The sequence below is a fragment of the Halichoeres trimaculatus genome, unplaced genomic scaffold (assembly GCF_033239565.1).
Source record: "Halichoeres trimaculatus isolate MK-OKI-2021-1 unplaced genomic scaffold, fHalTri1.1 fHalTri1_scaffold_1, whole genome shotgun sequence".
Taxonomy (NCBI): Eukaryota; Metazoa; Chordata; class Actinopteri; order Labriformes; family Labridae; genus Halichoeres; species Halichoeres trimaculatus.
In genome coordinates, this window is record NW_027437179.1 from 40,102,439 (window position 1) to 40,128,286 (window position 25,848).

At 41.0% G+C, this 25,848-nt stretch overlaps 1 protein-coding gene across 1 annotated transcript; it reads right to left on the bottom strand.

Annotated features, from left to right (window-relative positions):
* Positions 1–1,318: 1,318 nt before the first annotated feature.
* ccdc71 (coiled-coil domain containing 71) lies at positions 1,319–24,170 on the bottom strand. The gene is made up of 2 exons (XM_074679869.1): positions 24,053–24,170; positions 1,319–3,954 (listed from the first exon to the last, which is right to left on the bottom strand). Exon 2 carries the CDS (start codon positions 3,942–3,944, stop codon positions 2,868–2,870), a length of 1,077 nt encoding a protein of 358 aa, XP_074535970.1. The 5' UTR covers positions 3,945–3,954; positions 24,053–24,170; the 3' UTR covers positions 1,319–2,867.
* Between the last annotated feature and the right edge of the window lie 1,678 nt (positions 24,171–25,848).

The window sequence follows — 25,848 nt, forward strand, 5'->3', positions numbered from 1 at the left end:
AGATAAAAAAAAAAGTTTGACAGCTGCTCAGATTTTTAAGCACAGAAATAAGTATCAAAATATGTCTATTTAATGTTGTATTCCTTTGTTCATTGAAGCTCAGATTTTCAGCCAAGAAAATTTGAGCATTCAAAAAGTTTTTGGATGTCAACAGGTCTGAAAAACATGCAAAAGCCCTCTGTCTTCGAGATGGTGTCAAACCTGGGATGAAGACGTTACTGCAGAGAACAACAAGTCTTTTCATGTCTGTTTTATTGAACAAAAAGTTTTCAAAGATCATGTAGGAAATACAATAATATACAAGTGTTGCACAAACGAAACTAACAGAAAGAAGACCTAGAAAAGGGGAGTCGTCAATGAGCATGAACATGACGGCTAACAGACGGATCAGACGGGAGGCAGGGCTCTTTCAGATCATACTCTTCAACAGAACAGAGATGTGGAAACCTGCAAAGCAGACCACCAAACACTGATATGGTCTGGGTCAAAACAGGGAAGAAATAATTCATAGCTTATGGACCTTGAGTCAGAAAGCACAGATTGAAATTTCACATCTGTGTCATTCTGGTCATCAGGTTTCCAGTAACAAAATCAAAAACCAGGAAGATGGAACAGAAGTTCAGAAATCTGTCTTTTCATTTTTTTTCTTTTGTTAATTTGATAGTTTAAGGTTTAAAAGATGTATATTTTTTTTTACTGGAATTGAAGTTTAAATAAAGAAAAAAAAGCGGTCCCTTTGCTGGCATCTCCCAGAGATTAAAACACATTTGAACTCATAATCAGTAGAACCTCAGTGACAGGACTTCACGTTCAGATATTCATGAACTGCTTCAGCGATCAAACAGAAACCAAAGCACTCTTTGTTTACTCTGATATGGTTTTAGCCACACATCACAAATCAAACTCTGGGAGATTAAAATGGAGTTTTTTCACAGAATGAAAATGGATTCATGTGGTTCTTCACAGTAGAAACCTTTGGAAAGCACTCAAGGCAGTTTGACATCCAAACCTGCAGGGGGCAGCACTTCTATCAGTCTTCCTGAAAATGCTTCTGAATCATGTCTATATTCTTTTACCAGTTCACTGATTTCGCATCCTCGTTGCAACAGTAGCACCTGAAGCAGAAACTGATGCAGGCTCAAAGAAAGACAAATCAACTTAGTGAAATGGTTTCAAATATTTTCGTATATGAGCTGCAGGAAGGGAGAATAGTTACAAAATTGTGTTGTAGGAAGCTATGGCGAAAGAGCTTGTTTGAGTTAGCAATTTGGGCAAAAAGATTCAACACAGGGAAGAACTTAAACGCTTAATTTGATGCAGGCTCAAAGAAAGACAAATCAACTTAGTGAAATGGTTTCAAATATTTTCGTATATGAGCTGCAGGAAGGGAGAATAGTTACAAAATTGTGTTGTAGGAAGCTATGGCGAAAGAGCTTGTTTGAGTTAGCAATTTGGGCAAAAAGATTCAACACAGGGAAGAACTTAAACGCTTAATTTTCCATCAGATCGAACAAACAGAGAGCAAATGAGTGATGGAAGTAAATCTCTGAAGTGAAAAAATTCAAAGTTGAACCAAACAGGCCTGCAGCCAAACACGAATGTCTTTCAGACTTAATTTGAGAACTCTTCATCTTCCAATAAGGGAAATGTATCGGACAAAAGAAAGCTTGAGCGGCACTAAACCTGCAGCTGATGATCATTCCCCAGCACCAGCGCACTATCGCTTAAAAACTTAACTTAATCAATAAGCAGGACCGCTTTAGAGAGCAAAAGGAAGAACGTCAGGGGAATAACTCAAACAAGGAGCTCAAATTAAAATGTTTCCATCAGTTTAAATAAAGACAAGAACTGGATTAAATAAACACTTATTTCTCAGAACCCTCGTCGTTCCCATGTGTACCTTCAAAGGATTCAGCTCAGGAGTCTAAAGGTTTAACAGGTTGTCTTCCACCCTCTGGTTGTTTTCTCTGAGTGATGAATTGTCACAGTAAGACATGAAAACTTTAAGAATCCTCATGATAGTCTTCATGTGAGGCTTAAAGGAACCAAAAAGGAACACTTTGTGAAGATCTAACAGATCTAAAACAAATCGATCGATCTCTGAATGGGCTGTGGTTCGGATTCTCTGCTGGACTCGCTGAAAGACCCTCTGGATTCTCAGTGAAGACACAAGAAACGAAAAACAGGAAGACAAACTGAACACCTTTCTCGCTTTGTTTAGTGTATTTGTTTCACAGGAACCAACCAACCACCATATCTGCTCGCCTGAAGTCTGAGAACGGCTCGCCAACAGTTCATCTCTACATCTAACGGGATCCTCGTATCCCAACTAGACCTTCAATTCCTTCCCAGCGGAAAAAACTGCACTGTTTAAAGCGCTACAAGTATAAAACACATAAAGAAAATGGCCCTGTAATGTAGATGAGTTCTCTTTAACAGCTGATAGCCACTCCCAGTGCCTTGAAAAGGGCAGAAAATTGATATTTAACAGTCACAGTGGACGCTGCATCCGGGAATTCATCGGCAAAGCCGACAAGCAGCAGGACGACTCAGCGCAGAATGATGGTTGGTTGAAACTAACTTAGGAAGTGAAAACGCACCGGCACTTGGCTGACGGTCATTCCCCAGCCTGCTGGGAAAAGCATCACTTCACTCTGAATGCCTTCAACACCAGAGTGCCCCCATCAGGAACCAGAACTTCCACTGACAGATTCTAACTTCTCTACCCCAACACTCAGCAGAGATCACAAAAAACCATGAGAGACGTCTGTCATGAACGCTGGCGCTCGGCCAAGCTGAGGCTGATGGATGTAAAACACTAACATCTGCGAGAGGAGACGACATGAGACAGTGTCAGGGGGGAATTGTCATTTACTCTGGTATCTGAAGTTTCTCAGCACGTGCTGAAGAGGTTGGATCTGGATTACCGGAGAAAGGTCGACCTGTAGGATCTTCTGCGCTTTCCTGCGGGCGTCAGCCACAGAGCGAGAGTCGTCCACTTTGATCACTTTCCACCTAAAACTTTTCTTGTCCTTCCAGCCGTTTCTCTGGCGGGTTGTATTGTTCGGTTTCTTGAGGATGCTGCCGTCCCTGTGGAGGCCGTTCCCCCTCCAACCGTTACTGGTCAGCTCTGTGTGAGTCTCTGGGAACGCCCGGCCGTTGGCGTATAAGACCGGTGCAGAATCACCGATGAGTGCCCCGTCCAATCGGATGGGACAGGACAGGCTCTTCTGGCTGAACAAGGCCACAGCTTTGGTGGGCGCCCCACCACCGTTCTGTGAAGGCTGCAAAGGTATTCCTGAAAGTGTTGGAGGGTGCTGCTGCTGCGAAAAGGCAACAGAGTGCAGCTCAGCGGGTGAGTCCCAGGAAGTGTGAATCTGAAGTCTGGCTGTGTGGAAGCCAGTCGAGCCTTCGATATTGGTCAGTCTGAGGCATGGCTGCACCTGAAGGGCGTTCGACGTCTCTAGAGTCCAACCCGGCGTCCTGCTGCAGATGATGGCCCTGTGGTCCACCAGCAGCTCTGGAGGACGGACGCCGTGGATTCTGGGTTTGTTCCTCTCAGAGATGTTCCAGGATGGGTGCACATCCCTCTTCTTGGTCAGGGGTTTTCTTGCTCTCCTCTTGGCGTTGGGTCTTACGTTCCTGCTGGTTGGCTTCAGCCTGTCCAGGGTCAAAGGTTGGTTGGTGCAGGAGCGGTAGCGGTACACGTCCTTGCTGCGCAGCACCACGGGCTTGTGGCCCTCTTCTCTCAGCTCCTGCAGGAAGGAGACCAACTCCTCGCTGCTCGAGAGGTCTCGGGACATCGGGCTGAGGATCTTCAGAGCGTCCAGAAGGACGTTGTGCCCTGCGGATGAGATCCGGGACCAGGAGTGAACAGCCCTCCGTTCCTCATTGGCAAAGGCCAATGGCCGGCCAACCACGGGACCTCGCACCGTGTCAGCCATGTTGCATGTCCTGAAAAGACAACACAGAAAGTCTTTGTTTAACAGTATCAGAGGAGAGAACAACTCAAGGTTTTACACCACAAAGTCTTCTGGTTTCAGCGCCTGGAAAGCAAAAACACTCCCCGTGTGATGAAAGCTTTTCAAGCTCACACACTGAGGGTAATGTTGTGTCCTGGCTCTGTTTCTGAGGCTGGCAGAAGTCTCTGTGTCTACAGGTCTACTGAAGAATCAGAAGGAAAGGCTTTCCAGGTTGCATCCAAAGGTACTTAATTCAACAAACAGGTAAACAAAGCTTGTGAGCGTGAATTCTGCAGGATTCAGACTGCCCACACAAGGACAAACACTACTCTTTATATTGGTTCATAGGGGGTGGCTCCACACCCTCTCTTTTATAGGGATGGGAATTGATAAGATTTTGTCAATACCGATGCCCTTATCAATTCTGCTTTTCAATCTGATTCTTTATCGATTCCCTTATCAATTCCTGTTGTGAATTTTCTGGGTACAAAAAGTAGCTTTACAGGTTTTCTGTGTCAACAACTTTTAATTGAGTTTATACTGTAAGTGAATAAAATGTAATTGGTCCCTGAGTCTGAATATTTCTGGGCATAATTATAAAGAAACAGGTAAGAATTGCACACAATGTGACGTTGATTTACTGTGTTGTAATATATTAATAATTCAAGTAGGCCATCTAGTGTCTCAAAGTGGTTATAGCAATGGTTTAAGTTGTTTGGAACCTTCCCGTAGTTATGAAGTCAGCCATGAGCCTTTCATTAGCCTGTTAGCTTTTGACATTTGAAATTCTCAGTATTTTTCACAAAGAGTTGATGTGATTTGTTTCTGTGATGAAAGCTGAAATTCTATTCTGAAGCTGAAGTTATATTGATCTATGCTAACTGCTAGCATATCAATGCAGTTTCCCATATTCGTAAGCATCAAGCACCACTTCAAATGTACTGAGTAAGTTCATCAGTAAAACTTCAAGCTGAAAATCCTGAATCAGAGTTTTCTTGGGAAACGTCCTCTAACTGCTAAGCTAAGATAGCTGAAGCAGACTAGTCGACGTAAGGTCCGGCGGCTCAGGCACAATGTAAAGAGTTGATGAGGGAATCGTTAAGCACTAAAGTTAACTATATCGGTGGATTAATCGATTCTCAACAGGAAGCAGTTTTCGATTCCCATCCCTACTCTTAAGTTTTACCAATGGCGCTTCTTTGGTTTATATAGTGTCCAGTCAGACTACAGCTGCATGGAGCTCCACCCCTCAACTTTCCTCACGTACGCTTAATTCTAATCGTGTACTGGCTCCGTCATTTTCCACATTGTTGTATCAATCAAGTTCAATGGTGTCTAAATATTCCAATCTTTCTAATAAAAAAAAATCGGGCCCTACCGGCCTTAGTTAGGGCCCGAGCCCCGAGAATCGGGCGAAGCCATATTGAAACCCTTGCGGTTCTTTTCCTTCTTTTGTGTGTGCCTTAAACCCAAAATTGCGTGCCCTTCTCTTGAAAAAAAAAGGCGAACACACCGAGCCCCAAAATTCAATCCTGGTGTAAAATGTATGATTTCACTGCTTGCCCGAAATTGAATACTTGAGAGCGCCCCCTAGGGCCTTAAAACTGCAGCCCCTCAGGCTACTTTGAGCAACAGCCCTGAAATTTGGTGTGTATAACAAGCATGCTCAGCTCAACAAAAAAAATTCTTACAACTATCGCGATTTCTGAACACGAACTTCGCTATTTGAACCTAAACATCATAATTTTGCGATTTCTAGGCTACTTATGAACGAACTCGTCCTAGGTGTTTTCTCACATCAACTTCAAACTTGGCTTGTGTATACTACACACAACAAAGATCACTGATCATAATTAATTTTATATAATTATTTTCGGTGTGACTACGACTTTGGCTCAAAGTTCTGAATTTTTAAACCTTGTCCAATCTGCACGAAAACAGACACGCGTTCAGTGCTGTGCCCCTGCAGCCCGTCCTGCTACTTTAAGCAATGGGCCTGAAATGTTTTGGCCATAACCATCATGCCTACACCTAGGGCTTTTGGCTGAGCCACATTTTGCTACATATGTGGCAGCTAGGACATGCTCCGATTTGCAAGAACTGGGCGAGGGCCCGCTCATCGCTGCTTGCATCATTACATTATTTGTCTTACAACGCATGATGTACCACAATATAGGGAGCTCACACAAGTGAATATTTGACAGCAGTAGCACAGCGTGGAAAGTACCTAACATCTCAGAGTATATTTAGGTCACAGATTACGCAATTTCTTCCAAACTCAACAGGTGCATTTCCCATGGATCAATGGTCTATCTTACCATTTAGCCACAGGGAGATTTGCTTACTAGGCAACATGAAGTGGAATCATTCCTTAAAATGAACATGGTGAAAAGGTTTTAGAGAGGGCTGAAATTCAGACACGTTTCCTACCACCGTAATAATATCAGCGGGGTTCAAACATGCCGATTAAATTCGATCCAGACGCTCAGGCTTGTTTTGCAGCTGAGCTTACACCAAGACGTTTCTGATGCGGGTCAAATAAATATCAAATGTTGACACAAACTTGAACTGCTGCAGCTGTGAGCACACAGACTGGAGATTTTTTAATAGGTGCTCTAATGCTCGGGGGAAAAGCTCGTTAACTGTCAGCGGCGGTGTAATCAAACACCTCACATCCCCACATCACCACGCAGTAACAGTAACGCTGCACATCTGCTGACAGAAACGACCCCAGCTGGCTCATTAGCTGAAGTCAATGAACAGAAGCTACGGCGTGAGACCATCCCTCGGTTCACTGTGGGTTCTGCACACGTATTCCCCAGTCCTGACGAGCTTGATTTGCTACCGTGGCAACAAAGACCTTTGGGACCGCAGAAACAATGCCCTGGGATCCTTTTTCAGGAAAAACGATAAAGTGATCCAGTAATACAAGGATTCTGGAAAATTATAATGCTCCCCTTTACATGAAGTTAAAATAACATTTGTCTTTCTGAGGCGACTTAAAGATCAAATCTAGACCTTGCAAAGCTGAAAAACCAGTTGGATCCATTAGATATTTGTGTAGACTTGCACTTTTGAGATTCTCCCTGCTGATACTGCAGGTGCTGACCTTACAGACCTTTCATCAATCTTGCCTTTCCAAGACTAAATTCTTTGGTCTCAATTCTGTAAAAAAAAATGCAAAATTCCCAGGACAGAAATGTAAAAAAGCTGCTTCAAGTCATTTTTCCTCTTTCCTATTGGTTGAGCTTCAACTGCCTTACCTCTCCGCTCTTATGGCTCATATATAACATAACATGTCAAGGTAGGTTACCTATACCTGAAGGGTTACATTCTTAAGACAAAGACACGTAGGATCGGAAAATGTATCGGGCTGTGTATTCTAACAAATTCAACTTTTCCAGTCCAGGTATAGATCCAGATGACTTAGCTTTGCAATCAGTCAATACGGATCCAACCGCATCGAACGAGATCAAATCATCAATCTGTAAATGTCAAAGCAAGGATGAGACTGCTACAGTATGTTTTGCCAAGAGTAGGCTTTTCTAACTTGGTATGTAAAAAAATTAAATAGATATATTTCCATGCATAATTAAGTAATGATAAATTATGATTATCTACCCCAGTATGGTAGGCAAGTCTTCAAAACTAACAGGAATTACCACTGTGTTCCAAGTAAGCCAAATAAACCTTGGTATACCAATAAACTGTGGTATTTATAGTTCACCAATCAATAAATAGCCCTAAATACAGTAGAGGGTAGACATGTACCGATCGATTGGTGCCAATTTCCTTAATTTTGGGGGATGGATGATCAACCCATCCTTAGATATAAAACTGTTCTTGTAAACCTCCGAGAAGGTCTGACAGCCAGGCGTTGTTGTTTTTTGCTCTGAGACCTAAAACTCAGGACACTTTATTGGTTGTTTAAGTTAAAACATAAAGATTTTAGTGTTATACAGGTATTGCTCAATGATTTCCAATAAAATCAGATTAGAACATTGAAGGTATATGCTGCCAGTTATGAAAAAAATAAAAAATAAAAATCGGTATCGGCCCAAATCCGTATCGGCAGGTCAGGCTTTCGGCCAGACAATCGTGATCGGTGTACCCCTAGTAGAAGGTTATCATCAGGACTAGGGAAAGCCCAATAATCAGCTGACGCAGCGTCTTAATTTAGCAACTCCCATGCTATACTAGCTTCCCACCTAGCAAAATGCACAGACCCACGGACGACTGATGATGTTAAAACAAAACAAGACTGAAAAACAGTTCAAATAGGGATGCAAGCAGGAAATTTGGCACATAGACTTTCAATGGGCCACTCTTTTGAAAAACTATGTCAGACACTTAAAAATTCAAGATGGTTGCCGTTTCTATCGAGTATTCATTAACACAGCCAGGAATTCATCACTCCTTTGGAAAAAGGCAACGACCCATAGCAATAATTTTTAATACTGATGCCATTTCTGTTGAATGATACACAGCATAAAACACTGAAACACACGTTTTTGGTCTACACCTCGGTTTCGTAGAATGTAGTTAGATAGACGCACCTGAATTGACAGGTTGCACCAGCGCAGAAGAGCCCCGCCAATAATAAGTAGGGCAATACTTGCTCATGCATACTTACATGGAAGGTCACAGTTCACACTGGAGTTAAATGGCACTGGATGAATGGTCTGTGTAGATGTAGGTAGACCTGAACCTCGTCGTATCCCAAACAAGAGTGTGTCGTATCATAACATTGCTGCTACTGGCAACAGTGGTTACTGAACACTTGGTTTACTTTTTTAAACTTGTAGAATCTTTCAAAATGTTGGTTTGACTCTGAATAATTTTTTATTTTGGAGTTTTGGAGTCTCTTCTTGTCCTGTTTGACGCTAGTTCCCTGTTAGTAAAATCCAGTTTTATTAAAGTCAACAGGTAGAAACCTGTGAATGTTTTTGGAAAGTTTTTAAAAATAATGATTGTTATGATTTGGTGTTATAAAAATAGCGATAGATTGATTGATATGACAGCCATCTTGAAAAATGGCCAATTAAGTGTGTAACATCTTTTTTTCCCAAAAAAATAGTCCTTTGAGAATATCTGTGCCAGACTACATGCTTGCCCCACCATTAGCAAGGGAAACGGACCGTACTAACATAAAAAAATAAAATTGGTTTGCAGGATGCATAAGCCAGGTTAACGGGCCAAAAGAGCAGCTAATTTAATGGAGATAGGCCCCACCATTACAGGCTCTGACTGCAGGAAGAACTCACCTGTTAGGCTGTTTAAAGGCAAATATGTAATGTGCTACCGTTTGAGAAAGAACATGCTAAGACAGTGGACAATCCTTTGGGAAGGTGGTGATGTGTAGCCATACAGCAAAACAAACCGGTGAGGCTTGCTGCCATCAGTTTTACCAGTTTGATTCGCTCTTTGCTTTGATATGTCTGGGTCAAGATGTGTGTGGTTAAATGTTGGAGTTCATAAACCGCTTTAAGAGTTATTCCTGGAGTCACTGGAGCATTGCTGTGGTGCTTGTTCCTCAAGGCAGCTTTCATATTGCTGATTTTATTATTGAGGTTTTCTACAGTGTGCTCAAAAACATCCCACTCATTTACTCAGTTCAAGATTGCCAAACTTTCTCTTTCTCTTTGTTTTTTATCTGTTTGACTCACTGGTAACAGCTGTTTGTGAATTCTTATAAAAAAATCTCTATTTCTTCTGGTGAAAAATGTTTTTCTTGATCTTCTCTCAGTGACGTCATTAACGCTCACCAGGTTTATCACTGTTTATGAGTGGTAGTCATGCGCAGTTTGACTTTGTTGGATGGGGTTTTTCCAGGAAGTTCCCCTTATTGCTGTGAATGCAGCAATGCATTCACAGTATATGTTCTTCTGTGACAAAAAAATTTATTCTTCTTCTTCTTCTTCTTCTTCTTCTTCTTCTTCTTCATTCTTCCGCCCGCTTTTTTGGACCGCTAAAACTCCAGCAAACTTCAACCGATTTTCACCGTTCAAACTTCAAAACGTGTGTTTCAGTTGGGACAAGGGGGCTATGACTCTTCAGACACTTTTCACAAATACTTTTCGAGATATTTCAGAATTTGTGCGTTTTTTGGTCTCATAGAGATGAATGAGGAATTTTCAAAATTTTCTCCTTTCAGGACATTTTTTCAGCCTGCTTCAAACGCTCCTCATTCAGTCATACATTCAGCTACAAACTCCATTCAAACTTTAAAATATTAAGCTACCTTTTGGCTTCATTCAGTTGGTTTCAAATGTTTCCTAGCATTCATAGTTTCTTCACAATGACCCTTCAAAGGTCATGATGCATTTCAGCTCTTTGAGCCGTTTAACATTGGTGTGTATTGGACGGAATGTTTTGGCTCAGAGTGGGAGATTCAAACGACAGAGCACAGAGAGGGGGAAACAAGACCTGAAAAATTTCTGGGTAAACTGCTCTTTTGGTCACAATGTTCGCTCCACATAGGCATTTTATATATCAAAATGGAGGAGGGCTTGTCCTGCTTCTGACAAAGTGGTTTTTAAAGCAAAAGGATGGAGCACTTTTTCACAAAATGGCCAACTGTCATGAGAAGTTCAAAAAAATCCCCATATACCTCCATGTTAATTCCTGAGGGGTTTTCTCAGATATCAGTAAATTTTCCCTCATCTATCTATCGCTCTCGTGGGTTCGTTTCTTGACCTTCATGCATGAAATTTAGATCAACAGCTTCCTCTGGGTCTCAGGATTCCTACAGTGTGTTCATTTTTATTCTAGCCCTCACGGTTTTGGCAAGGTGACAGGAGATTCGGACTCTTGCTTTGCCACAAAATCTTCAGAAGATTACAGTAACAAGGGCAAAGTTGTGCACCTGCACCTGCTGCCTTTAACGAGCTGGTCTCCGTGGAAACCTTTGATCTCATGCAGCTGTTTATAGTAACTCATCAAAACATCCAGGAACAAAGACAAGCATGTGTCTGTTAATTTATCATTGATCACCAATATAAAATCTGGCTTCAGATAAGCCTCAGCAGACAGGTTGACATGATTGAACACACACACACACACACACACACACACACACACACACACACACACACACACACACACACACACACACACACACACACACACACACACACACACAGGGCAGAAAGTATCACACTTTAACAGCATTTGACTTCCATTTCCCTGAGTCAGCTCCTTATTTTCCTAGATTTTTTCCTTTAAATTTAAATTCCTTCCCTTAATTCCTGAATTGATTCAGCCATTCAAACTTTTAAATCCAATTTTGGATCACACTGATTCATGCTTCATGATCATTCTTTTTGTCAGAATTGCAAGCACCTTTACACCCTGATTTCAAAAGGGGTGTTGGGAATCAACAGACTCCACCAGCTCTCTGATGGCAGTTGGTAAACAATGATCACCATGGCAACATCTGGCTTCAGATGGGCCTCAGCCTACAGGCTTACATGGTTAAAAAACTCACACATAGGACACACAGGATTACATTTTAACAGGGTTTAAGATAGCAGACTTACATTTTCCCTCAGTCAGGTCATTATTTCTATAAATGTTCTTTAAAATTTCATTCATTCCTTTAATTTTTGAATAGATGCAACCATTTCAACTTTAAATTCATTCATCCATTCCATTTATTTGTCCATTCATTTCCTTTCATCCAAGAGTTCATGGCAGGCTAATTCAGCATTCTGCATTAGCAGTTGAGCGCAAGCTTTTACAGGACTTCTTTAAACAATTTTCAGACGTATCCTCAGTCATTCTTGATCAGCATTCTGCATCAGCAGTTGAGCACAAGCTTTTAAAGACTTCATTCAACCATTTTAAGACAAATCTTCAGTCATTCATGTTCAGCGTTCTGCATTAGCATTTCAGTGCAAGCCTTGCATGACTTCATTCAACCATTTTCAGACACATCTTCAGTCATTCATGTTTAGCTTCTGCTGTAGCATTTCAGCATGAGTTATTTAAGACTTCATTTAGCAATTTTCAGACATATCTTCAGTCATCCATGTTCAGCATTCTGCATTAGCAGTTCAGCGCAAGCTGCTTCAGCATTCTGCATTCACAGCGCAATTTCTTCAGAAATTGCTTTTCTAGTTTCTGACATAATCTGCACCTGCGTCTCTTTCATGGTGTAATTAGTTAACTGGCTGATTACTTGCAGTGGTGCATATGTGGCTAACGCTGCAGCCAAACGGGACGTTTCATAGCAGTATGCATGTCTAAGCATTAAGCAAACAGCACCATTAGTCCCAACGTTCTGTTAGTGAGTCCATCAGCTTAACAAAGAGAAAGAGAAAGTTTGGCGATCATGAACTGAGTAAATGAGTGTGGTGTTTTTGAGCGCACAGTAGAAAACCTCAATAATAAAATTATCAATATGAAAAATGCTATGTGGAACAAGTGCTACGGCAAGAGCAGTTTATGAACTCCAACATTTCACCACACACATCTTGAAGGACCCAGACGTATCAAAGCAAAGAGTGAATCAAACTTGTAAACTGACGGCAACGAGCCTTGCCGGTTTGAGACCTCGATTGTCACTTTTATTTCATCTGTTAACTGAAAAATTCATGTCTTCTTAATCTAAATTTGCTGTATGACTACTAGGGGTGTAACAGTACACAAAAATCACGGTTCGGTACGTATCTTGGTTTTAGGGTCACGGTTCGGTACAATTTCGGTACAGTATGGAACAACGCAAAACCATTTACTTGTTTAGCATGTTTATTAAACCAAAAACTCGCCATTATACAGCGAGGGAGGAGGCTCTTCAAGCTCCGGTTGGTCGTTAGCAGCAGCCATGATGCACAATTCAGACACAAGCTCCTGTGGCTACAGAAGCTCTTTGATATTCATCTTCTGATTGGCTCACCGTGAGACGTCACGTCCACATGATATGCACATGATCACAAAGCACGAATCACAGACCACTTTCCTCATGAATATTAAAACACCTTCCCTGCTCAGCCAATCATAGACGAGTACTCACGCGAATATTAATGAGCCATGTGCAGCGGCTAACGTAAACTTACTGTACTCATTCGAATACAGCGCTGTACCGAACCGAACAGCCTTATGGAGCGGTTCGGCACAGATACATGTACCGTTACACCCCTAATGACTACACATCACCACTTTACCAAAGGATTGTCCACTGTATTTACATATTTTGTCTCAAAATGTAACGTATTGCGCGGCGTCTGCCTCTAAACAGCCCAACAGGCACTGTAATCCTGCCGTTAGCACCTGTAACTGTAGCGTATATTTCCATTAAATCTAACGCTCCTTTGGCTCGTTAACCTGGCTCATGCATACCACCAATCCATTTTTTTCAGCTGTTTACAAATGGTCCAGTTTCCCGCTAACGGCTTGTCATGCATACAGGCCCAGACACTAACAGTCCCATTCGTTTAATGACTGAACGTGCATAAGGGGCCTGGATTGTAACATCTCTATTTGTTAGCTTAAACCAATACCCTCTGCTATTGTTTGAGTTGGCTGTTGAAAAAGTATTTCCCTTCAACCTCTTTCTGCTCTTTTAAGTAGCTAAACTTTCATTTTTAAATGACTTATAATAACTGGAGGTACTTTGTTAGCTCCAAGTCAGTGGCATCTTGAAGATAAAGTTCAGCCTGACTTGAGGTAAAATTGTCTTCATCGTGTCAGGTCTTGTCTCACCCTGTAACCATGGGCTAACTACACCTTCTCCCTAACTTAAAAATTTTCATTACAAGGGGTTGAAAATACATCCAAAGTTTTAAAACCCTACGCTTTGGATAAGATATGCTGTCTGAAAAAACTAGTAGGCCTGCTTTGGAAGCAAGAGAAACAGAAAAGACCTTCAGAGCTGGGAATTTTGTTGACATATTTTAGATCAGGACTAAAATAATAATTTCTGCTGTGTGCTGTGGTAGCTGCATGGGAATATGCAACAAATTTTGATGATGACCAGCCGTCTTCTCTAAAGTGTGATGGTCTTTTAAAGAAATTCTTTGTTGTTTTTTAGATGCATGAACCTGTGCTGAAAAGCTTTAAGCTTTCCCTCTAAACGGGGTTTACACCCATTCAGTGAGTCATCTAAGCTGAGATTTTTCACAGCAAGTCTGAGATGAAAAAGGAGAATAATTTGCCAGGAAGACGTGGAGAAGTGGGGAAGAAAAGGAGTGGACGGGAAGTGAAGGGAAGTGTGACATGAAAAGGAATAAAACAGGAGAAAGGAGAAAAAGGGGGTGAGGGAGCTAAAGGTTGTAAAACGAAGACAAAGAGCCGAGCAACTTGAACCAGCCAACTTGTCATGATTCACCATAACTGCACGAGGCTTGTAGGGAGTTTCTCTCTTGGCAGAATGTGATAAAGGGATGAGCCGATGGGGGGATGGGCTGGATGGGGAAAGCTCGCGCAGGTGTGTGAGGGAGGTGTTTTGGTTAACTGCTTCACGATGAAACGCCTGGATTAGTTTGAAACAGACCATGTGAATCAAAATCTATCAATGCCAAACATTTATAAATCAGTGCTTATCCGTCAGGGCACAACTTCCCTTCAGATCAACACCGGCCTGGTTTCAGATCACCTCATTGTCTGGGTGTACGAATGCAAATGCAAAAATTTCCTGCCAGCCGTTCAGTAAAACGTCTGTGTGAATTCAGGTTAGGGCAATGTGTGAACACAGCAGGTAGTGTGAGGTAGGCAACTTCACAGGGTGATGTCACAGGTGGCCTTTGAAGGGAAAACACAGGAGCTGCCTTCAGCTGCAGCTTCGGGGCAGCAAAACGGTAAACCAGAGAGAGGAAGAGCAGCGCCTTGATTTGCTGATGAGAGAGATTTGGACCCAAGCCCACATTCAGGCAGCTGTATGTAGCCAGAGGTAAGCCTGGGACAATGGATTAATAATAATAATCCATTAATCACATGATAAATGAAATTAATTCTATCATTTTGCAGGGTTTTGAGGGTTCACTCAGTGCATCGCTCTCGGCACTTGGGCGCGTTTGTTTTGTAGCTGAATGAATGGAGTGAACGCTCTTGTCCGTAATCCAGAATCTTTGTTTCCGAGGGGAGGCAGGATTGCTAGCATCAGGCTAGCGTAAACACACAGAGCGCAGCAAGTGAGCCTCATGAGCTTGTCCTGGGAAATGCAAGTTAAGGTAGTAGAAATTAGAAAAAAGATGATTATACAGCTTAAGACCACAGCCCAATTGTAGAAATGTTTCAGCTTCAAACTGAATGAACAAGGTGAGCCCATCATCATGAACAAGCCAGTGTGCAGCAACAAAAAAAGGCAGCACAACAAAACTAGCATGTCCACCTAAAACACAACCACCAGACCCAGTTTGCCCATCTGGGGGAAAAACTGCACCTGTAGATTAAGCGTCTTCGTCCTGACAGTCAACACTCACTGAGACACTTAATAGACTAAGTCAAATCCAAAAGAACGGCGTAAAATGGTGTGCACTCACAGAAAGTTTATTGCAGACACATCTAACCCACCCAGACAACTGGACTGTTTATATTTTGGGATTAGGCTGAGAGCGATTTTTGACTAAGAGTTCATTTTATTTATTTTTTTGTTTTGTTTTGTTACGATATTTGAAAGTTAATGATATTCCAATTATAATAGCCAAAACACTCATAAGAAATAAAAGTTTATTGCATTTGAAAGGTTGTAATGCATTATTAAGATATAATACCATTATATTAATGTTTAATTTGGTTTCAAAATAATGTTAACAACAACATTGTTTTATGTTAAAAATTTGATGGACATTATATCACCTAGCAAAATTTGTTTTTGGCCCAGGCCACACCAGAGGTTTTGTTTATCTCATTGAACTTGGTGTGATGAATCAATTAAAAGTCAGTATTTTTTGTACTTTGGACACTTGGAACTTTGGTTCATCTAAGTGGGAAATTGTTCTGGTGTGGGGCATGAAAATTTGGTGTTCAGATATTTGACTAATGCAGTACTCTAAAGCAAAACATTTTATGAGAGTAGGGTTGGTGACATCACCCATTTGTTTCTGATGCAGAGTTCTAAAGCCCATCAATGATGGAGGCCAAACTGGAAATGCTGAAGCAACCTAGCTTTGTGTTTGAAAGCAGCAAAGAGGAGGGTAAAGAGTACCAGTCCATCAGTAAGGTTGGCAATGCCCTTATATGGGCAAAACTCATACATTTGATAACTTTGGGGAAAAAAAGTTCCACAAAAATTCAACCTCCATACAGTGTGTGCTGATAGAGATATGAGGTACTATGACACATGTTATTTTTCAAAAAGAACTGTTAACATGTTTTTCTGGATTTTTTGGCTCCTGTCTAAAATGTTTCTTAAGAGGAATCTTGAATGGTGAGTACCACTTCTGCATAGGCCTCATATTTTTGGACTGGGGGTTACTATTTTCTAAGTTGAATTTGTTCTCAATCTGCAAACAAATTCAGAGCCTCCTCAGACCAGGGGCACCCAAATGATGACGACCCACTCAACAAAAAATGTAAACGCATACTCTTTTGACTTAAATGTCTGATATTTTTAAACTAGTTTCAGACTTGAATAGAATTCAGTAATGAAAACTGTGAATTGACTGGATGTCTTAAATAACCCTGAAGTTGATGCATATTCATCCATATTATACATTTGTAATGGAATCTTCAATTCAATACTTAGTTTTACAATTCAAAACATAACAATGTACACTTTTAAATGAACCAACTTTTATCTTAAGTAGATAATTGAGTATGGTAAATGCAGAGTTTCTAAGGAAGGAAAGTTATACCGCACGTTTCAAAATGCAAACCAAATAAAGACATAAGCACATACAGCTTCACTCTTCACACATACTTGAGTATTTGTGTGCAAAATATCCAGCAACTGTTTTAATGCGTCGTCTGTTTTGGACACCTGTTGTGATGTCCATCACAGCACCCAGGAGCACCAGCTGATTACTGATCACCTCATAAGTGAGCGGACGGGGGAGTGGGCTTTGTGGCCAACGCTGGCAACGAGGATGGCGAGGTTGACGGCGCCTCCTCCTGAGGCACCGAACAGATGTCCTTTTACCTTTTATAGATGAACTGAGGCACGTGCCTGTCAGTTAACAATGATTCTGGTTCACTACCATATGCACAATGGTGAGAAGAAAACTGGGTGGTGTGTAGAGTAACACTTACACATTTGTTAGTGAATGCAGCACAATGTCCACAGGTAAAGAGTACCAAATTGGTTTGCAGTAAGTCAATTTCGAAGACAACATATGATGAGCATTTTGGGCCCATAACTGATCAGATGCCGATGTAAAGTCATTTAGACGACTCAAGCTCAGTTAGAAGATGCAACAGTTACAAGCTTCAACACAGATAACACAATGTCTGACCATCACCGGTTTGTCGCGTTTCATCTCGAACTGGCTGGACACAAGTCAGACGCTCCACAGTGCAGTACAACAACCAACAAACCCCCATGGGAGCACACACCCTGATGTAGGATGCCATCAACGATGTGCTACCACATGGGCCTGTGCTGCTGACTTAAGTGCATGTCATACGTCATGCAAATCCACAGAATGCTTGACGAGTGGGCTGCTTTGCACATGCAATCAGCTTAAATTTAAAGAGGGTTTAATGCCACAGCTGAACCCTTAGTGATGCTTTAGCTGAGGTTACCACTAGTAGCACGGAGCATACTGCATAAGGCAGCCACAACAAATGAGAAGCAGGAGCTTGAAGATCTCTCGAGCTATGGTCTTGGATTGATACTCAGATTCTAGGGACGACATAATGCAGAGAGAAAGACTTTTGAAGGAACATGCGTAATGTATCCCATCAGCCCTTTTCATTCCTTGAATTGGTGCACCATCATTTCATCGGACTTGCTGTGGTAAAGGGCCCTCTGGTCAATGACTGTTGACCAACAGAGATGAATGGTGGGCAAACAGCCAATCTGCCACCCTGTTGAACAACCCAAGAGATAAGACAACCTCACAGGGATCCAGTGACTGATGACACTCACGGCTTTGTTTTGGGTATAAACACAGAGGCTGCATCACAATAAGCGGAAATGTAAAGGACGGGGAGGTTTGCTTTTCACACTGTTTGGATAGTGGGTTGTGTGATTGTCACAGCAACTTGCATGCAGAGACAATCTTTTACTGGGAAATTAAAATCACCAAGATGAAAAATGTATGTATCCATAACAAAAGCAGATTGGACAACAGCTCCAGCGCGTGGCAGCTGGTTGCATTACAAATCTTGCGTATTACATCTGAGGGACTCATTTTCACAACAAGCCCCTAACCGTACAATACCCTACCACTTGATTCTCATCAGGGCATCAAAATGCATAATGAACAACAGGCACATGGCTCCCTTCACAACAAAGATTGATCAATTCAATCAAGTACACAAAATGCACTCAGTTGAAAAGCCAAGCAATGGGTGTTTCTCAACCAGAAGATTAAGGCCTGGTTACACAACAACATTTCATCTGAAAACGCTAAAACGCAGTGAAAAATATCTGCGTAAACAGAAACGCAAAGGGCCTGAAGCTGCAGTAAGCATGCCAGGCCTAAAGTCGGCGCTACAACTGTCTTGTCCAGAAGGTGCTTTTGGTGGATCTCTGCTGAAGTAGAGTTGAGCCGATCATCTGGTGTATTGTGCAGAAGTGGAGCAACAGATGCTCATTTTGTTAAAGACAGTCACAGATACAGCAGATTGTGAGCGTTGTTTGCGCTCTGAGCGGAGCGTGACGTCAGCGTTTCAACTGAAAACACCGGCTTAACGGTGTCTGCAGCGTTTTGGAAAAATCCCACACTGGAGGCTGTTTTCAAAAGTTAACATTTTAGGATGGCTGAAACGCCATTTCTGTGTAAACGCGAGGCTGAAACACAACGAAACTTTTGCATTTCACCCTAAAACCATTGACGTGTTATTGCCCATTGTCTGTGTTTCAATCACAGGCCGAAGAACCAGGTAGGTTATCCAAATCAGAGCAGTGACGTATGGTGAGAACATAAAGGTTATTACGAAACACCACTATACCAGTAGAGGGCAGTACAAAAATGATGAGGGCCACTTAGAAAGAATGACACCATAGAAAAGTTTCCTTCGCAGGTCCTACCCCTCAGAGCTCCAGGACTTTTTTGATAGTGGACTAATCTTTCCCTTTTTTCCCTGATGCTTGTTTTTTTCACTACTTCCTCAGAGAACTGGCATTGTTATCTTTAGAAAAAGGAGTAGTATTAGAAGTTATAAAAAAAAAATCACAGTATCACAGCACAATTAGGGGTGGGTACCTATCATATTTGAAACGATACTGTGCCAATGCCCGGTACCTGGTAATCGTTACCGGTTCTCAACAGCACCAATTCTCTGTACTTTTTTGGCTGTATGTGGTAAAAAATATCAATTTGTTTAATAATGAAATATATATTTTTTCATTTTAACATATTTCTTCTTCAACATATAACCTTGCAATGCTGTGTTCATGTCTAGTATGGAAAATTGCCCACTCTTCCATTCCATCACAGTCACAAGGATGTGTTTAGGAACCTAAACATGGTATCTTTTGATTTCACGTGAATGGGTACCCAGTACTTTAGACAGAATTTGGTCAGTACCTTTAAAAGTACCTAATTTGGTACCCATCCCTAAGCACCCTTCGTAACACCATGTGTGTTAATGAAGCAGCCGACAGCTCTCAGTGGATTAGCCTGAAAAAAAGTAAAGTCATATCCACTTTTCAGACCCCATTACACTAAACACCACATAACAACTCCCAATTAAAAAACAACATTTTGTTAAAAGACGGTCCGTAGATTCAACAGATTGAGCAGCACAAGCACAACATGGTAGTACTGTGGCGTTAGTGTACAGCGATACTGTTGTACGCTTGTGACATCAGCGTTTTCACTGAAAACACAGGCTTACTGTTCACAGGGCAACAGCGTGTCAGAAAAAAATCAAGTCTGGAGGCCATTTTCAAAAGTTTGCGTTTAAGCTCGGCTAAAACAACGTTTACATGTAAAAAGAGGCTGAAACACAACAATACCTTTTATCACCTGATGTTTAATCCTAAAACTGTTGTCGTGTAAACGGCCCCCCAGACTGATGGCTGATGTTAGCCGATCTGTACTTCACACAACCTTGTAAAAACTTGCTGTTAGTTATTCAGAGCAATTGTATGAATATATATCTTACATAATCAGCACCAGACTTCCAGAAACTGAATACTTCGTGTGGAGTACCTGCAGTCACGCACCAAAATTCAGGCCCTTCTAATTTTTTGCTTGATTTTTAATTTATTTGGCTGTTTCTTATTGTTACACCCCTAAAGCAGATATTCCCCACTGTAGAGAAGATTTGTCCTGTCGCGGAAGATGTTCACCACAGAAGTACTTCTATGAAAGGCAAGGTCTACTTTGCAAATCAAGTAAGTTTTTGGTGTCTTTTTAGTTTTTAGGGTGAAACTTTCCCATACTTTCTATGTTTTTGCTTGGGGTGTTGTCGCAGTTGCTTGTCCGTCGCCTGTTGTGGTGACTCAGGCACGCTTATGTAACCAACTATTGCCGAAAAATTTTATTATTGGGTTTTGTCGATAACGCACTTCTAGCTGAATTTAGTGGTAAGTTATTACCCCTAAACTAAGTGTAGACTCTGGTGCTTCTGGTCAAAAACGCAAAGTGTTTAACAGCCAACTTTTCAAGACTAATGTATGAAAAAGACTCTTGAGCCAGCCTAAACTTTTTGTAGTCTAGTTCAAATTCAGTATTTGTGTTAAAATAGCCAGTTCAACTATAATGGGTTTCAGAATAAGCTGTATTGCTGTATGTGTTTATCATTTATACCTTGTTAGCAATAAACAGCCATGATTGTTCCAACTCAGGCAAGAATATGCACGACTAAATGCACGCAGCCCATTTTGTATCCTTGGGATTATGTTGATTAAGAGGCCTGGTGGTGTTTCGATTCACAACTGTAGCTAAAAAGGCAATGACTATCACTCACACTCAAACATGCTAGCATTGGCTAGTTGCATTAGCTAGTTAGCCTTGGTCACAAACATGACAAAGTACTATGAGGTTAAGATGATGAAGGGAAATCTACAGGAGCTAGCTATCTAGAGAATCTCTAGTTACAGCTGTGACCCATTTCAGAGGCTGCTTCCTTTGTAGAGTGCCTTTTGAAAACCAACTGCGCCACGGTGTTGAAAGCAGTCCTTGTTTGCAACACAACATTTCCCACAATTCTTGGTACAGCAATCCAATCAAGTGGTTTGTTTTGTTACAGTGAGACCAAGGGATCAGAGAAAGCAGTAAAAATGTGGAATATTTTGGAAGTCAATGTAAAAAAACTAGCTCTGTTAGCTAGTTAGACAGCTAGCTACCGGTGAAACAAGTAAAACAGCACAAATGCAGTAATTTTCCAGTAGACTTCATTGTCTCATTTCAGTTTGGCCTTCATGGTCAACAAAGCTGGATCCTTTTCCTATAATTTCAATGAGTTTATCGAAATACTATTCAGCAACTGGCAGTCTATAAATTATTTTCACATCAGTCCGTCAGTAATAAGATACTAGCTAGTTTTCCACAATCAATGTGCACCTATCTGAATGATAGCTAGCCAGTCCTGTTAAACAGCTGTATGCTAATTCCACAACTACACCATTCAAATAACACATCCAGAACAACTGTCCAATGTGCCCAACAGAAGCACTTTTTTAATTACAGGTGAATGGGAATGTATCCAGTCCATTCTTTATGGCTAAATATAACCCGAGTTATATTACCTTCTGATTCAAACAAGTAGAACAGGCAAACTTTCATACGACAAACAAGTACATTTTCAAGTGATAGTATCTGGTTTCAATGTACTTCAGTATCTCTGGATCAAAGAGTCAAAAGTAAACAAAGTTGCCATGTAATTTACAACTATCTTCAAAATATTACACTACAGTTTACAATGTTAGCTATGTAAACTTGTTAGCCAGCTAGCTAGGTTAGAGAAACAGTCTTTTACAGTAGGGGTGGGAAAAGCTATTTTGAGGTGTACATCGTTTTGGTTTGTTTCTTAAACTGGGTCTAGTCCCTAAAGCACATAGCTATTATGTGATTTCCTGACGACCAGTTAGCTTGTCTCAGCCTAGTAGAGACTGACCAGCCACTGACTTGATTGTTACAAAGGACAATAAAATCGCAACAAATTAGTAACTTGTTAGCTTCTGCCATAACAGATGCCTTTGCCGTCTGAAAATAGTAATGGCTATCAAGATAAGCGATGGGGTTAACCACCAAAAAAACACATTCTTAAACCTAAATAACATCACTTTGATGGATGGTAAACAACTCCCCAATTTGTAAGAATACATAAGCAAGTGGACAGATATTTAGAGGACAGATGTATTTAGACAGAATCTAGCACTCACTTGATGCTAATGACTGCATTATCTGTGTTCATTCACAGATAGTAAAATATGGAGACATAACCTTGAGTCATTAAACCACAAACCCTTGCAGAGTATCAGACCTGTTTTTTGTTTAACAGGCCAGAAAACTACAGAGAACTGCACCAAATATAAAAATAATAATGAATTTATATTCTAGGACTGCTAATAGCTTGATTACACATGGTAGTTTTACTTTAAAATCTGGTTCTGCTTATCGTAGTTAAATCTTAACATATTTACTAGCCACTTTGGGTCCAAAGTTTTGCAGTAGCCTTGGCTCCGACCAACTTTTTTATAACCTACACAACTTAAAAACTGGTATACGAATATTAGAAGTTATTATTCATTTACAGTTCAATCTGGTTGTGACAGAAAACAAATTTGGCTCGCAGCCAGTTGCCGCTGGTGTTTCAGAGTAAAATGTGACCATGTCGACTGGGGACCGCCAGCTCACAATCACTGATATATTCAAATTAGGGATGTCCCTTACATTTTCACTTCCGATACGATACCGATACTACAGCATTGAGTATTGGCCGATACCAATATTAATCCGATACGAAATCAGCATTAAACATAAACTGCTTATATCGTAGATTTTAGATGCATTCCGATACGATACCGATACTTGTTTTTTTGCTGATATCGGACCAATAGCCGATATCAATATCGGACTGGGACACCTCTAATTCAAATGAGGGTGGCCAGTTAGCATGGTCACTCTTTACTTCAAAACATCAGCTATTCTGTGCTAGCATCAATTTGTCCTAACTCGATAGAAAATGATTCTGAGGTATAGTATCAGCTCTCTGACCTCGAAACAACCAAACAAGTCAGAGTTTGATGAACGCTAACTTTAAGCATAAACGGAGCTAAACGCTGTTTCCATAGCCAAAAAGCGTGCCCGCCTATTTGATAACATAGGTCATAAATGGGGTTTATTAATTTGTGACTAACCATATGCTAGCTTCAACCAATAATATTTGACTAATTAGGCTAAAGCTACAGTAATAAGCTTGGTAAATCACAGTTAGATGTGTTGGAAGGTTAAACAGACCCCTCCTAGTTAGCTAGCTAGCTTGTTTAAAACTAGCTTGAAAAAAAAACCCTCCAAAACAACCAGGTCACCTCACTGATAAGAACAAAGAAACCTTAAAACATTATTTTTATATCCAGATGAGTTGATCAGAAAGGCTAATAAAACGCTACAAACAATAAGAGGCAAGCCAAAAAAACATGCGCAAACGTACGTTGTTTTAGCTCACGGGCGCCCCCCTTACGAACGCACCAACACGTTGAATTTGTGGTAACACTTATAGTCTGCACCCTTGAGCTGTGATCAAAAATACACACATTTATTCCCCACATGGAGGCTAATTTATACTTCCAGTGGTTAGTTAGGAAACGTCGCCATTTTTAACACAGACTTGTGAAGTGCCAGTGAAAATCATTGGTCGCCAAACACTCTCCCAGTAATCTTTCCTCTGTCTGAGCAGCTCTTAGTTCACAGGCTCCCTCAGCCCTGTGATCGGCCTGGCCCTCAGCCCGCCACCGTCTATCCACGAAACTGCGAAGTCGGTAACGTAAGGGTTACACGCGCGAATGAGAGCACACAACCAAAGGGGAAAATTACCGTTCAACGTTGCTGTTTCGGCATCCTCCGGTCGCCGCTGTTGCCGACGCTCCACGGTAAAATGGCTGCAACAACAGCGGTGTGGATGACAGACCAGAGAGGAGAGGCGGAGGCTGCCGGGGAGAGAGCAGAGGGGGCGGGCTCTAGTAACCCCGCCGAGGGGTGGGGGTTGGGAACAGGCACGAGTGACCGTAAATACTCTCAGGTCTAACTCACCAGGAGCATTTAAAACACCACCAGGAAAAAGTTATAGATTTATCTAAATAAGTTTAAAACAGAAAAAACAGCTATCACAGCAAGTGTTTTTTTTTTTTTTTAAAGGAGCAGCTCTCCCTGTTTATGAATATATTTTTGTGATGTCATAACTGGGCGGAGCTAATCCTTATTTTTGTGTTTGTGGTCTAACTGAATAGCAAACAAGGCAAGCTAGAAGAAAAATGCAAAAACAGTCTCAAAGTAGACTATTTCAAAGCATAAAAATGCATAAATTAGCCTTCTAACTAATTGTATACATCTGTTAACTGATTTAAGTCAATACAAGGGAGCTTAAAATGCAAAATAATTTTACTGTAACTCTTACTATAACTAGCTTACTGTTTAATTTTACATTTTTGACAAGTAGACAGATCCATAAACAAAATTACATAATAACTAATATGTATCTATATTCATTTATTTTTGTTTTTTAGCTCAGCTACCTTCTAAAAAATTGTATCAACTTTGTTTAATAGGGGTGGGTGATACTGGGAATTTTGGTATTGATACGATACCAAGTAAATACAGGTCTAGTATCCCTGATACCGATACTGATACTTCCTACATGAAATGTAATGATCATTGCATAATTTTGTGGTTTTGCCTTGAGTTGGTTGATTATGATTATGATTATAGTAAAACACAGCACAAAGGTTTTAGGCAATACAAATGCTTTTTTAAAACTAACCACAACAATAAAAAAAAACATTGTAACTGTATAAAAGTAATAAAATAATTACCACCACAATTGTTTAAGAAAAAAAATCACAAGTGCAAAATAACAAAAAGTTCCCATTTGCATAGGAAGGTAAAGTAAAGTAAATTGCTGGACGACATAAGAGAAACTGCAATATCGATATCATCACGCTAGTATCGATCCTATACCAATACTCATCTTGGTATTGATACCATCGATATTTAGATCGATACGCCCACCCCTATTGTTTAACTTGCCTACTTGTCTTGTATCCAGTGGTGTGCAAATGTGCAGAAATAAGGCGCATACAGCGACGTTTTTGCCACCCAAGAGGGCAGTTCATCATATTTTAATCAGTCAAAGAGACATTTAAATGTGTTTTTCCAACAGGAGAGCTGTTTAGTGTGTTTTGCTAACTGGAAGAGCACACGTTTGGCTCCAAAAAGGGCTCTGTAGTAGTCCGGTATGGATTAGTACAGCTTGGTACAGGTTGGATTGGTAAAGCCTAAGCCCATTTGCGTTTCCACAGCCAACCATGCCCCCTCTTGGTAGGCAGCGTTCAGTTATATAATAACGTGATGCCATAGCAGCGCAACACAGTTTACCCCACTGATAAATTCAACAAAGAAGACAAACGTGACACAGTAAACAAAGAGCAGCGATGGAAGACATCCAGCAATTTGTCTCTTTTGTGATTGGCATGTGGCTCTTTGTTACAAAGAACAATCAAGCTTTGTTTCAGAGAAGGCTGTGTGCCGCCTGGAGAAATACAGCAGCCGCTGTCACACGGAAAGTGACAATTCTTTTCAACCAGTCAACACGCTGCAGTGTTGTAGCTCCACCT